This window comes from Abramis brama (assembly GCF_963993115.1).
Source record: "Abramis brama genome assembly, chromosome: 11".
NCBI lineage: Eukaryota > Metazoa > Chordata > Actinopteri > Cypriniformes > Leuciscidae > Abramis > Abramis brama.
The window spans coordinates 38,982,763-38,995,904 of record NC_139973.1 but is presented as its reverse complement, the minus strand read 5'-3'; the positions used below and the strand labels follow the sequence as shown (position 1 = coordinate 38,995,904).

Here is a 13,142-nt window from a genome sequence, read left to right as displayed (position 1 = left end):
ATATCACAGCCTTCAATATATATTTGAACCTGATAAGGAGCTGATGTTTTAAACGTTTCCGTGTAATCACAACATTTTAGTTTTTCAACATATAAAAATATTACATTTGAGTGATGCAAGCCTTTAAAAACTATTAAAATCTAAAATTAAAATCTTTGAGATTTAATAAGCATTACAGATGCTTTAAAAGAAAAGTGTTTACAAGAGTTTGCTGCAAGAGACAAACTTGCTATTACTTACTAATTTTATGCACACAAGACATTTTTAACGGCTGTATGATTCTCAAATACAAAAAATGTTTAATTTGCACATTACCTTCTAACTTAAGAACTGCACAGACTTCTAAAATGAATACATTTTTATTTTTCTTGTGCCTTCAATAAAACATCTTTGACATGAGAAAATTAGAAAACAGTTCAGATGTATTTACATATCTATTATGTGTGGCATAAAAATGATTACAGAGAGAGAAATACCAGCAAAATCCATTACAATCAAAAGACTTTCTGTAGCGAGACGAGCTACAATAAAAACAACAAAAGTCGTCGAGATGCTGTCTGATATTCTCATTTTGGGTTATGAAAGTGTGTGTGGGGCTTATAATTCATAAAAAAAATAATGAATGGACCTTAAAACAACTAAGCAGAGTAAAATCAGTAGCAATATAAACTAGAAAAGAAACGCACGTCTGCATCAGGCATAAAAACAAGAGTCTGGCCACAAAGATAAAGAACTAAATTTATCTATGATAATAAACATGATGAAAATAATATTGAGTAATTGTTTTTCCAATGATATAAATATTCAGTGATTAATATCAAAACATTTTATCAAAGCTTTCCCTTCCTTTGCTCAATGTTCACGTTGTTCAGACTGAAGCGATGAAACTCCCCCGAACACTCAGTGTAGTGTAGATTTGATCTGGCTTTAGAGGACAAACCTCTTCAATATCAAATGCCCATGAGTTAGACGAAACACGCCACATTACCCTGCAAAACCACGTCCGGAACAATAACGGAATGTTTCAGTCTCTCAGTATGAATCCACATACTTGTTTTCTTCTCCACCGACACTTAAAACACCAGCGCAAAACGTGAATGACTATTTCCCGGTTCAAGCTTTGGCCTTTAGGCCTCATTTCTGCAGTCCAGACAATCACATCTTCACCTCAATCTCATCTGCATTTCCATGTGTTTTCCTTCTGTGAGGACCGAAGGAGAGGAGACTGACGTGAAAGACGGATGTCTCTTCAGCAAAAACAGTGTGCCGAGCGACATAACTAAAATAATTTGAAGCTAAAATGATATTTCCTTTCCCACTGCCTGAAGTGGTACAGAGGGCTCAATTATTAAACGAGTTTCTTCTTAGAAAAGCAATTGCATTTCTGAGCATCTCTTTCTTGATGGGAAATCTCCGTTAATAAATCTGCGGTGCTTCATCAACTCGTGTTTTTGAGATGGTTGCGTATCATGGATGTTTTCCTTTTTCTGGAGCACCTTCCAGCTTATTGAGAGAGAAGGAAACTCTTTCACTCATCGTCCATCAAGCACTGCCTGAGGGGAACACAGGAGAAAACACCAGGCTGTCAATAGAGCAAAATCAGCAAAATCACACATGAATTGAGCGTTCACACTAACATTCGCTGTATGGTTACATTTGGAAGTCGTACCGTCAACTTCAAGGGACATTTCAGTCTTTCTGGAGCTTGACACAATTAAAGGGTAACTCTCGCCAAAATGCAACCTAGGGTCTTTTTGTTAATCGACCCGAGTCAAACTTTCGTGTAAAAGCATAATTAGAATGGAAACGCCACTTTTAAGATTTACAGTATTTTCGTTTTCGATCAAATTGCCTTGTGAATGGGAGTGCTTGTGGCACGACTATGATAGCATCAAAATCTCTATTTTTAAAACACTAATGCGGCTCGACACAACATGAAACTGTGCTGGAAGTGTCACCAGGGGCTCTACACATGAACTCCAGCATTGAGAACAGTGTTTGTTCACAGAGTTTACTAAAAAGAAAGGTTTTGTACGACTCATTTATCAGTTAGTGTTTCTGGTGGCTGAAATTTTGTCAGTCAAAAGTAGTCGATCTCCGAATGCAACGTAACATGAGGACAGTAAAGATGGAAAGCTCCTAAAGCTTGTTTCCATATAAATTCACGGATAAGTTTTTATCTAAGTTATCATGCTATTCATTGAAATTACATGTTCATGACATTTCCTCATATGGAGACAGTTCATTACGGTGCATTCGGAGATCGACTACTTTTGACTGACAAAACTCCAGCCACCAGAAACACTAACTGATAAATGAGTCGTACAAAACCTTTCTTTTTAGTAAACTCTGTGTACACAAACACTGTTCTCAATGCTGGAGTTCATGTGTAGAGCCCCTGGTGACACTTCCAGCACAGTTTCATGTTGTGTCGAGCCGCATTAGTGTTTTAAAAATAGAGATTTTGATGCTACCATAGTCGTGCCACAAGCACTCCCATTCACAAGGCAATTTGACCTAAAACGAAAATACGGTCAAACTTAAAAGTGGCGTTTCTATTCTAATTATGCTTTTACACGAAAGTTTGACTCGGGTAGATTAACAAAAAGAGCCTAGGTTCAATTTTGGCGAGTTACCCTTTAATATTCAGTAATATTGAATGAGTGGCACTAAATTGAGCTGAATAATGACACTATTGTCTTCTGAAGAGCTGCTTTACAGCTGAAATTGAATTAGTTTCATAAATGAATTTGATCACAGTAACACAAGCCCCTTTCACACATACAGTCTTTTATTACCGGTAAGAGATCATGTGTGAATATGTTGAAACCAAAAATACTGGTAAATGATTCTCATTACAAATCTTAGAAGATGGTTGACGCATGTTGTGTTCCCAAATGCAAATAAGCGACTCAAAAAACCTGTGAGTCACAGTGTCACAGAGTACACAGTGCTGCACTTTACTTAATTTACATCATCACATCACATTTTGTGAAGCAACTGATTTAAATGATTCAAAAAGCTTCACGTCTCCCATCAATAGTGTAGTCTAAGTGCTATATAAATAAATGTAAAATGTGATGAACTGTCATTTGGAAAATGAATTTAATTTGCATGAAGATGATCTTGCATGAATATTATTTGGTATTTTGAGTGTTACCGTCGTCTCCACTGGTGAGCACCAAAGACTGCAAGATATCAGACAGAGAGACGATGCCTTTCACCACTTCCTGCTCATCCACGATCACGAGCCTGTGAACCTGAGAACCAGACAGATCCCTCAGTGCCTTCACATGCAGTTATTTTTGAGCTATTGTCCGCACAAGTACTCATGCCTAATTAAAGATTTAATTTATCAAAATCTTAAAACTTGTATGCATATATCAGGATCATACAGTATATGAACTTTTCCGTTAAGATGGAATTACTTTTCCGTTAAGAAAATCTTTTTTAACCCTTCGTAAAAGCAATTTTTGTAATTATCCTATTAAATGTATCCGTGATGACGATTATTGCTCCTTGATATTGTAATAATCATTATTAACATTGATTAATAGAAAACAAATAAACAATTATGTGTTTGAGGAACAGCATGTCATATTCTGGCTATACAGACAAAACGTGTCAGTCCATGACTTTAGTGCGAGTTATCGCATAACTCAGTGAAAACGTAATCTCTTACTTAGATAATATCTGTACTTTATTGTTTATTATCTAAACACTTCTGATTGGCTCAACAAAAATGTGTGATTGGTTATAATGCTCAACACTTCAATCACTTTTCATTTTCACATTTACAGCAACAGCGATAATAGATTGTGCCAAAAGTTTTAGGTAAGTAGGATTTAAAAATACATAATACTTTCATTTAGCAAGAATGCATTTAGAATGTTAAAAATTATTTTGATTTCAAATAAATGATAAACTTTCTAAAGTAAAAAAATCATGGTTTCCACAAAAAAGTAAAAGCACTGTTTTCAACGTTGATAATAATCAGAGATGTTTCTGGATCATGTGACACTGAAGACTGGAGTAATGATGCTGAAAATACAGCTTTGATCACAGGAATAAATTACATTTTAACAATATATTCAAATAATAGTAATTTTAAATTGCAATAATGATACTGTTCTAGAGCATGAGAGACTAAATGTGAGTTTAGTGAGTGAGTGAGCGAGAGTGTGTGTGTGAGTGTGTGTGTGCATGCGAGTGAGTGAGTGAGTGAGTGAGTGAGTGAGTGAGTGTGTGTGTGTGAGTGAGTTTCTGTGAGTGAGTTTGTGTGAGTGAGCGAGAGTGTGTGTGTGTGTGTGAGTGAGTGAGTGAGTGAGAGTGAGTGTTTGTGTGAGTGAGTGAGCGAGAGTGTGTGTGTGTGTGTGTGTGAGTGAGTGTGAGTGTGTATATATGTGTGCGAGTGAATGTGTGCGTGTGAGACGGCACGCGATGATTGGTCGGAAAGCGACATGTAGTCTGACATGTTTCTTGTCCATGACACGACAAGATTTTAGGAGTGAAAATCGCGTAATCTGACACAGTGACTATCGTAACAGACAAAAAAATCGTGTACTCTGAACCAGGCATAAGAGTCTTTCAAAAATCTTACTTTTGACCAGTATATATGCAATCATGAGCAAAAGGATGAGGTTAATTGCCATCATGTCACATGTGTGTTCCTCACCTCAGCCTCCACCAGCCGGTTTATAATGGCCTCGAGGGTCTCGCTGGCTCGACAGGTCAGCACACCCTCGAAATACTGCGAGCGATGCTGGAGGGCTTTAGTCACGGTGATGTCCAGGTTATTGTACGTCTTCTCAGCTGCCAGATTCTGTGTGATGATGTGAAAAACAGATTGAGACAAACACACACACACAGAAACATACAACTCACATGCGTCATTCATTTTGAAATTATTGTATTTGTGTGATTGTTTTTTTGTTTTTGTTTTAAATACGTTACTTTCAGATTTTAAATTAAATACATAATGTTAAAAACACAGCATCATCATGAGTACAAGATCATGTACTGTAGTGACTGCACTCCCTCAAGCTGATCAACATCAGAACCAGAGGCTTTAAACACACACTAGCAGTCGTGAATCCAGTCGAACCAGAAACATCACATTCACATTCAACAACTTAACTCCACCAGAGCAGTTTACATGCACACCAGTGCACAGATAACTCACAAATATCAGCTTATTGAGATAACCTGTTCTCTGGGTTTACATGCAAACCAATAACCCGACTACGCAAGTACAACACATTTACAAGACTTTATTAATAAATCAGGTTATTTCCCGGATGCGACGTCAAAACATAATAATTTGCGTTTCTGACTCAAGTATTCAGTATTTAATTTATGTCAGTTGTGATGTTAAATAAAGCTTTAAAAACCGAAGAGGAGTATTGCAACATGTCAGCGGGAAACTTACGGCTCATGTTATCCTCTGATGCAGTTACATTTAGACTGAACCGCTTCTTCTACTGTACGAGATGAGAGCACTTTTATACTTTTTTTGGGTCAAGAGTCTGAGTTTGCGATATATTTACTCCTCCATTAAAGTAACACGCCAACTTTTTGGGACTTTAGCTTATTCACCACACCCACCGCTAGCCTAGCTTAGCACAAAGACTGGAGGTAAACGGCTCCAGCTAGCACACTGCTCCCAATAAGGCCATGTCCACACTAATACGTTTTCGTTTGAAAACGTATATTTTTCTCTCCATTTTGGCCTTCCGTCCACACTGAGACGGCGTTTTTATTAATGAAAACAAAGCTTTTTTGAAAACGCTCTCCAAAGTGATACATTTGAAAACGCCGTTTTCACGTAGTGTGGACTGTGAAACCGGTGATATTTAAAAACGATACGTAATTTGCATGTGACGCATATTGTACCAATAGATATTCATGTTTATACCGGTATTGTGCCTGTTATGTGCTATTCAATTTCACACTGCTGCTAAAAATATTCTACATTGCACACTCTTCATATCACAGTCCTGCAAAGATGACAGAATTTACTCACATTTGCTGTCCTGCGGCGATACATGAGAGCCGTCGCGTTTTAGACCAAACACGTGGCGACTAGGGATGTTGCGGTGACGGATTTTTTCCACCGGTTAATCGACGTGTAAAAAAACCGGTAATCCCGGTGTCACCGGGGTTGCGTGTCAGGGATTTCGGGTGGCCGAAAATGCGGACGTGCACACGTCTCAATTTTACTTTCACTTTAATTAGCGGCAATTCAGTAGCATTTGTTTGAATTAATCATGGGTTAATTTATTTTATTCTTAATAAAAATACACAAAACAATAAGACACTCGCTTGTATTACACACATCTTTATTGCAAAATGAATAATAACTTAACACACCATGTAAAAACTAAACAAAAGCACTTATGAAACACCTTTAAAGTGCATTTATTAAAACGAACCACTGCACACATCGTGCAAGTATCAAACAAGAAATTATATTTAAAAAAATCACTATTCGTTAAAGTGCCTGCCTTTTTCAGCAAAAAAAAAACAAAAACAAAAACAAACACCGCACAACCATCGAATATGAAACGAACAAACATCAAAAACTTCGTTAAATAAGGTCGCCTACCCGAATAATCACTGGACACTTAAGTGCAAAAAAAAAAAAAAAAAACTAATATAAAAATTAAACTCACGTTTGCATTTCTCTTTGAAACCAGATCATCCGCCATCCTTTGACAGTTAGCTCGCCTCACTGTCCTCAAATGATAAATGAAATCGGACACCTGCTGCTTAAAGGCCTGATCACATATCGCGTCTTTTGCGCGCGCAAGTTCGTTATTTCAAATGTAGGCGCGCTCATAATGGAAGCTCGTTTTTTCCAAGCGCGTCCGCGCGCATCGAGATAAAAACATCTCAACTTTTCAGAATGCCGCAAGCGCACCGCAGGTCGCGTGACAAGAACCAAGCTTAGCAACGACAGATGCCTCCGGAGCGCAACCACCCGAGCGCTTTGGAAAAAGGAGAACGCGGCGCGCCTAGCGTTTTCTATGCGTTTTTAGGCGCGATATGTGAACGTTCCGCTTACGCTAAATTACGAAGGCACGTAGTCACTAACTGAATTAAGTGCTTTATTACTATAGGCTAAAACTTCAACACGATGGTGACGGTGCCGGTGGTCAAGTGCTATGACCGGTAGGTGGGTTAAACACCGTGTATCACCGGTAACACCGACTATCGCAACAAGCCTAGTGGCGACTGCGTGCGACCTGGACTGCATCACTGAATGCTGAGATATTTTACTACTTTCAAATGTATCCAGATTAATGTAGACGTAGCCTAAGTGACAAAATAACGCCAACATTTTCCTATTTACATGTTGTGATTTGTATAGACGATTTGTATAGCGAAACACTGCTATTTGGGCAGAGTTATTTGATCTGTCTGGATGTGCTTAAATCCACAGTAAGGACAGATGCGTTTCATGCGCACTTCAATAAGCCGACAGAAAGCAGGTTAATGTGTTTACATGCCGGGAGAAATCAGCATAAGGGGCAAAAATCTGTGACGATCTGTTTATGCTTAAGCTTTATGATCTTACTCCAGGGTTCCTCAAACTCGGTCCTGGAGAGCCGCTGTCCTGCAGAGTTTAGCTCCAACAATGATCAAACACACCTGAGCAAGCTAATCAATGTCTTCAGGGTCACTAGAAACTCACAGCTAGGTGTGTTTGATCAGGGTTGGAGCTAAACTGTGCAGGACAGTGGCCCTCCAGGACCGAGTTTGAGGAACCCTGCCTTACTCCTATAAAGGAAAACGGGTTAACGCGTTTACATGATCACTTGCATTGTCAGGTTATGAATGAGTGCGTTTACATGCACAATGTCCACTGTTCTAGTTTCAAACAACAGATATAAACACACAAAACTTACTATAACATCAAACTTGGAATAGATGTCAACCACATGTCCTGTCGGCATAAACGAGAGGGAGAAACAATGATCAAGTGAGAGGGGAAGGAAAAAACAAAACCATTTACAATATAAAAAATAAAGTATATTTTGAATACATGTGAACATATTTATTACCATTTTCATCCACCACAGGGAGTGCGGAGACTCTCTGATCCACGAAGATGCCGAGCGCGGAGTAGAGCGGCGTATCAGCGTGAACCACTGCGATGTTGTGAAACGTCCCGATGTTCAACTCCTCCAGCGTTTGAGACAGAAACGCAGGTCTGGGGATTTCAGAAATCTGGGAGAGAAAATTTGCATTATCATAAACAGGAACTCTGTGTTTCTACAAAGAAAGCACAAAATTCTAAGTTGTACTAGATGAGCAAACAGGACATTTAGCAGTAGTTGCTCCATTCCAGTTGTGCCAGAATTACATCAACAGCTCTGTGACAATAAATGAATGCCTGGGCTAGCGTCACAGTTGAGCGATTATTAGGCAGGACTTACAAAGAGTTTCAGGAATTTGAGGATCCTCTTGTGTGTCAGGATGTAGAGTGTGTTTCCCGTTAGAGGATCAATCACGGGTAATCTGTGGATCTTATGCTTCAGTAGAGATGAAACTGCATCATAAAGACTGAGACAGAGAGGAAAACATCAGACATGTCACATCTCTCCATCAAAACCATTAAAATCTGCCTGCACCAATTACAACTCTTACCTGGCATTGGGCGATATGCTCACGAGAGGCTTGAAGGAATCTTGCAAGTAGACCTCTATAAGAAAATCAGACAGATCAGTCACAGGCTCACACGTCAGAGCATTTACATCATGAACACGTCAGCATTATTCCCACCTCTCCATGTCTCTATTTTGTGCTCTTCTAGCTCATATATCTGGACCTAAAACAGAGAAAAATACATGAAATCTTTGAAAATTCCTCAAAATGACTCGAGAATAAACTCCAATGGGAGAATAACAGTCTTAACGTGAGCAGGAGGAGAGAATTTTACCAGAGGAGACTTGTAATAGCGATGAAGTATATTGATGAAATCTGTGATGGTCAGCATACCTACAATAGCAAAAAAGTATGAAAGAAGATATGCATAAGTTGAATCAGAACTAATTTTAAACTTTTGTTACAATTAACTACTGTGCATTAATTATTTAATTGCAAGAAAAAATTTTTATCATAATAAAAAAAATTCTCTATTTTCTTTTTTTTTATTAAAAAAATTGCCTTTCTTCTATATAGACAAACAAGTTTTATTGAAAGCCCATTCTGCCAGCGGTGATTTTCTTTCTTCCCTTTAATGTGTTGGATTACGCAAGTTAAATATATTATGAAAGCCCTTTAATGTCATCAATCAATCACAATAAATTTAACACAATTTTGAAACTTCCATAAAAAAGCTTGCTTACCAACAAAGCATTGCTTCTTGCTGTCCCAGAGAGGTGCTGCTCTCACCCCATTAGACACCAGAGCAAAGAACGCCTTCTTCACCTGGTAACCAACAAACACAAATTAACCAGCATGCACTGGGACAGTTTAAAATGTCATGAATGTTGACATGAATTACTGAGCAAACATTTCCAACCCCTAAAGTCAACATGAAATCAATACTGACCCCATTTCTTAATGCATGTGCCTATTAATAATTCATCAGTGCATATCATTCCAAATAAATATATTTTTTTTGTGTTAATAATCTTTTATCAGAAAGCAATATCTTGTTCTTAAATAACATAGCTGTCCTGCTGATAACACTTATAAATAGGACTGGTTTCACAGATTAGCCAGAATTAGGCTTTAGTTTACTTAGGACATTTAAGTAGCTTTTATAACATGCCTTAGACAAAAACATTACTGGCGTGCATCTTGAGAGAAAACAATGACACTGACAAAATTTAAGATACATCAGTGCAAGTTGCTTTCAGTTAAAAGAGCTAAAACATGCATTTTAGTCTGGGACTAGCTTAAGCCTTGTCTGTGAAACCCGGGGATAATGTAATAAACAGCCACAAGGTTATTTAGGCATAGTTTAATAGATGCACATTTAATCTGGCTGTATACTGGTATGGAACGGCTACTTTACATTATCTTCTTAATTAATGATGGGTAAAATCTAGTGCTGCCCAACATTGTTCTTGTTTCACACAGAAATGTCACATATGGAAGTAAATCGGTTGTAAGAAAAGTTGCAAATTTAATAACATTTGTCTTCTGAGTTCCCACCTGGAGAGAAGTGTCAAACACCACTAACTTCGAGCTGGTGGGCACCAGGTCATAGCAGCGGTGGGACTTCATGAAGCGCGTGTACACATTATACTCAGGATCTGGTTTGATGGAGAGGGAAAAATAAAAAGGGATAATTCACAATTTTATTGCTTGAAAGTGCACTGTCTAAAACACTAAAACATGAACAAGCATTAAAACACAGCCGACGAAAATATGAGAGAAAAGGTGTCAGAGAACAGAGTGTCACTGGATCATGTTTCTGTTGTCACTTTAGTCTCAGATTTCACTGCAAACAGTGAAGTCAAACCCCTGCTCGGCTCTCGTGGATGAGCTGCAGGTGATCGCAGGACTACGGTCTCATTTTTATTTATTCGCACTCTTACCCTCTATGTGCGCCTCCTTTTTACCATCCAGCTCATCTAGAACAGCAGGAACCTGAAAAACAGATGTCAAACTGTAAACATTCATTTATTCCCTTATAAATGTGATCATTCTTCTGATGAAAGTTCAAGCTGATTAACAATAATCTGAATTAGAGTTGTTATACTAAACTAAGCAAAAGGCTAAAATGTGTCAATAAAATACATATTAGCCAGATAAGTTAATGGGAGAACAGTTCTGCTCGCTGCAAAGTATTCCAGGTTCTTACACATTAATAAACTGTTGTTTTTAAAGCTCTGATCCTCCATTATCTAGTTTACTGCTTTGCCTGTTATTAACTTGACTAACCAGTAACTGAGAAAGCTGTCAGATATCACTGGAAACTTGACAAATTACTAGCTCGAACATTTTGTCAAGATGTTATGTTAAATACTGTACTAACACCAGCAAGAGCAAACTAAAGCAGCACTAGTGTAAAAAGTAACAGAAAACTAACATGGTACTAGAGTCTCAGCGACTATTGTTATGCCAGTAAACTAACAAAGTACTAGAGAGTAACAGTAAACTTGTTAACGGTACTAGTGTAACATTACAGTAAGCGTTTAAACGTAGTACTAGTGTAACAACAGTAAACGTGTTAACAGTACTAATGTAACAACAGTAAACACAGTACTAGTGTAACAGCAGTAAATGTGTTAGCATAGTTATAGTGTAACAACAGTAAACGTGTAAACATGATACTAGTGTAACAGCAGTAAACATGCTAGCATAGTATTAGTGTAACAGCAGAAAACGTGTAAACAGTACTAGTGTAACTTAACAGCAGTAAACATGTTATCATGGTACTACTAATGTAACAGCAGTGAACGTGTTAATATAGCTAGTTATAATGTAACAACTGTAAAGTTAACAACAGTAAACGTGTTAACAGAGTAACGTTAATCGTGTAATGTAGTAAACTAGCAGCACAGAACTAAACTTGACCGCAGGATAAATATAACTGGCTTCATATGAATAAGAAATAATCTACTACACAGAACTACAGTAATAACACTTAAGGCGCAACCTCAACACTTTAATCAATATTAGCCATTTTTGAATATTTTAACACAACTGAACAAAACCCGCCGTTAGTTTAACTGTCTCTCGGCGTCATTCAAGGAGACTGAATCTGTCAGATCAACTCTTCTTTCTCCTTAACTGTTAAATCTCGCAGTACTTACACACTCCATGATCCATTCACAGCGTAAAGACACTTAATGATTTTCACTTCGATCTCTGAATGCGAAAATGTAGTTTAATTCGGTAAGTTAGCTGAACTGATGTTTGATGTTTCTGGTGCCGCTGCTCGCTCTCACTTCTTGCAGGATGAGGAAGACCACTCCTGAGGCCGCGACCGGATATGACGACACACGCGTGTGCGCGCTTCTCCTTCATCATCATCGTACATAATCGGATGTATTAATCCTGCTAATAAACTGGTTGTAAAAGTATAGTTACATAAATATGATTGACATAACACCATTGCACAATAATTATGATAAGACTATTATATTAAAACATGTCTCGACCACGCAGTGACAGATAAACATTTGATTTGTATTTAATTGGGCAGTATGTAAAATAAAAGTTAAAAGTAAAACGATTTTAAGCAGTAGATAAGTGTGTTTGTGGATTTCTTCAACACATTTTTAAGTCTTCCAGTAAGATGAAATCTTCTGCTCCTCATTTCATGTCTTGAATGAATGTGCTGTTGATCCTGGACTCATCCTGCTTCATGTTGTCCTGTTTCAGGTGTTCGGTCAAACCCCTCTCTACATGCTCGAAGAAAACAAGTGGCTAATGTGGCCAAATGTGTCCTTTGCTCAGGTAGGTCAGCTCATGTTATATTTATAAGAACATAGACCACAACAGTGTTTATGGAAGCCCATTTCTGCCACACAAAAAGAAGAAAAAAATCACACTTTGGTAAATCTTATTTATGAGATAAATTATTACATCCTAAGTCATATTTATGAGACGAAATGTTGAAATAATGGCATAATGAGTCATGATTATGAGATTAAAATGACAAAATTATGACATACTAAGTCATTTTGACCAAGTCATAAACAAAAATATGAAATTATGATGACACACTAAGTCATTTTGACAGTCATAATTAAAAATTCGAAATTATGACATAAGCATGTCATAAGTCATAATTTTGACCTTTTGTCAATTATGACAGTCATAATTATGAGATACTAAGTCATAATTTTGAGATAAAATGTACAAATTTCTGTATGACATACTAAGCCATCATTTTTAGTAAGTCATAATTTAAAATATGGCTGTCATAGAACGCTCTCTTACGCCACCCTCTGGTTTCATTCGCTCCCTCTCTCCTGAATATTAGAACTGCACTTCCCAGCACTCCCTCCATCATTATCACCATCACCTGTTCATCATTATCTCCCCCTTTATATTGACTGTGTCTTCCATTGTTCTGTGCGAAGTCTTGATTTGCTCAGCAGACATTACCAAGCATACTCTCCTGTTTACCGTGTTATTCTGAACCTTGATCCGTGCCTGTATCCTGGACTCTGTGAACC

The 13,142-nt window shown here is 37.7% G+C and overlaps 1 protein-coding gene across 1 annotated transcript; it reads right to left on the bottom strand.

The window, feature by feature from the left end:
- Positions 1–340: 340 nt before the first annotated feature.
- prkag1 (protein kinase, AMP-activated, gamma 1 non-catalytic subunit) lies at positions 341–11,972 on the bottom strand. The gene is made up of 13 exons (XM_084128852.1): positions 11,772–11,972; positions 10,551–10,602; positions 10,165–10,265; positions 9,351–9,432; positions 8,942–9,000; positions 8,785–8,830; positions 8,650–8,704; positions 8,439–8,565; positions 8,064–8,229; positions 7,908–7,945; positions 4,676–4,822; positions 3,161–3,260; positions 341–1,553 (listed from the first exon to the last, which is right to left on the bottom strand). Exons 1-13 carry the CDS (start codon positions 11,778–11,780, stop codon positions 1,543–1,545), a joined length of 993 nt encoding a protein of 330 aa, XP_083984978.1. The 5' UTR covers positions 11,781–11,972; the 3' UTR covers positions 341–1,542.
- Positions 11,973–13,142: the final 1,170 nt, after the last annotated feature.

What these genes read in the sequence shown, in the direction of transcription:
- prkag1 (XM_084128852.1), bottom strand. An exon ending in TCAAATTCCTGAAACTCTTT is followed by an intron (nt 8,230 to 8,438) that starts GTAAGTCCTGCC and finishes TTTCTCTCCCAG; the next exon opens with ATTTCTGAAATCCCCAGACC. An exon ending in CCCTGTGGTGGATGAAAATG is followed by an intron (nt 7,946 to 8,063) that starts GTAATAAATATG and finishes TTATGCCGACAG; the next exon opens with GACATGTGGTTGACATCTAT.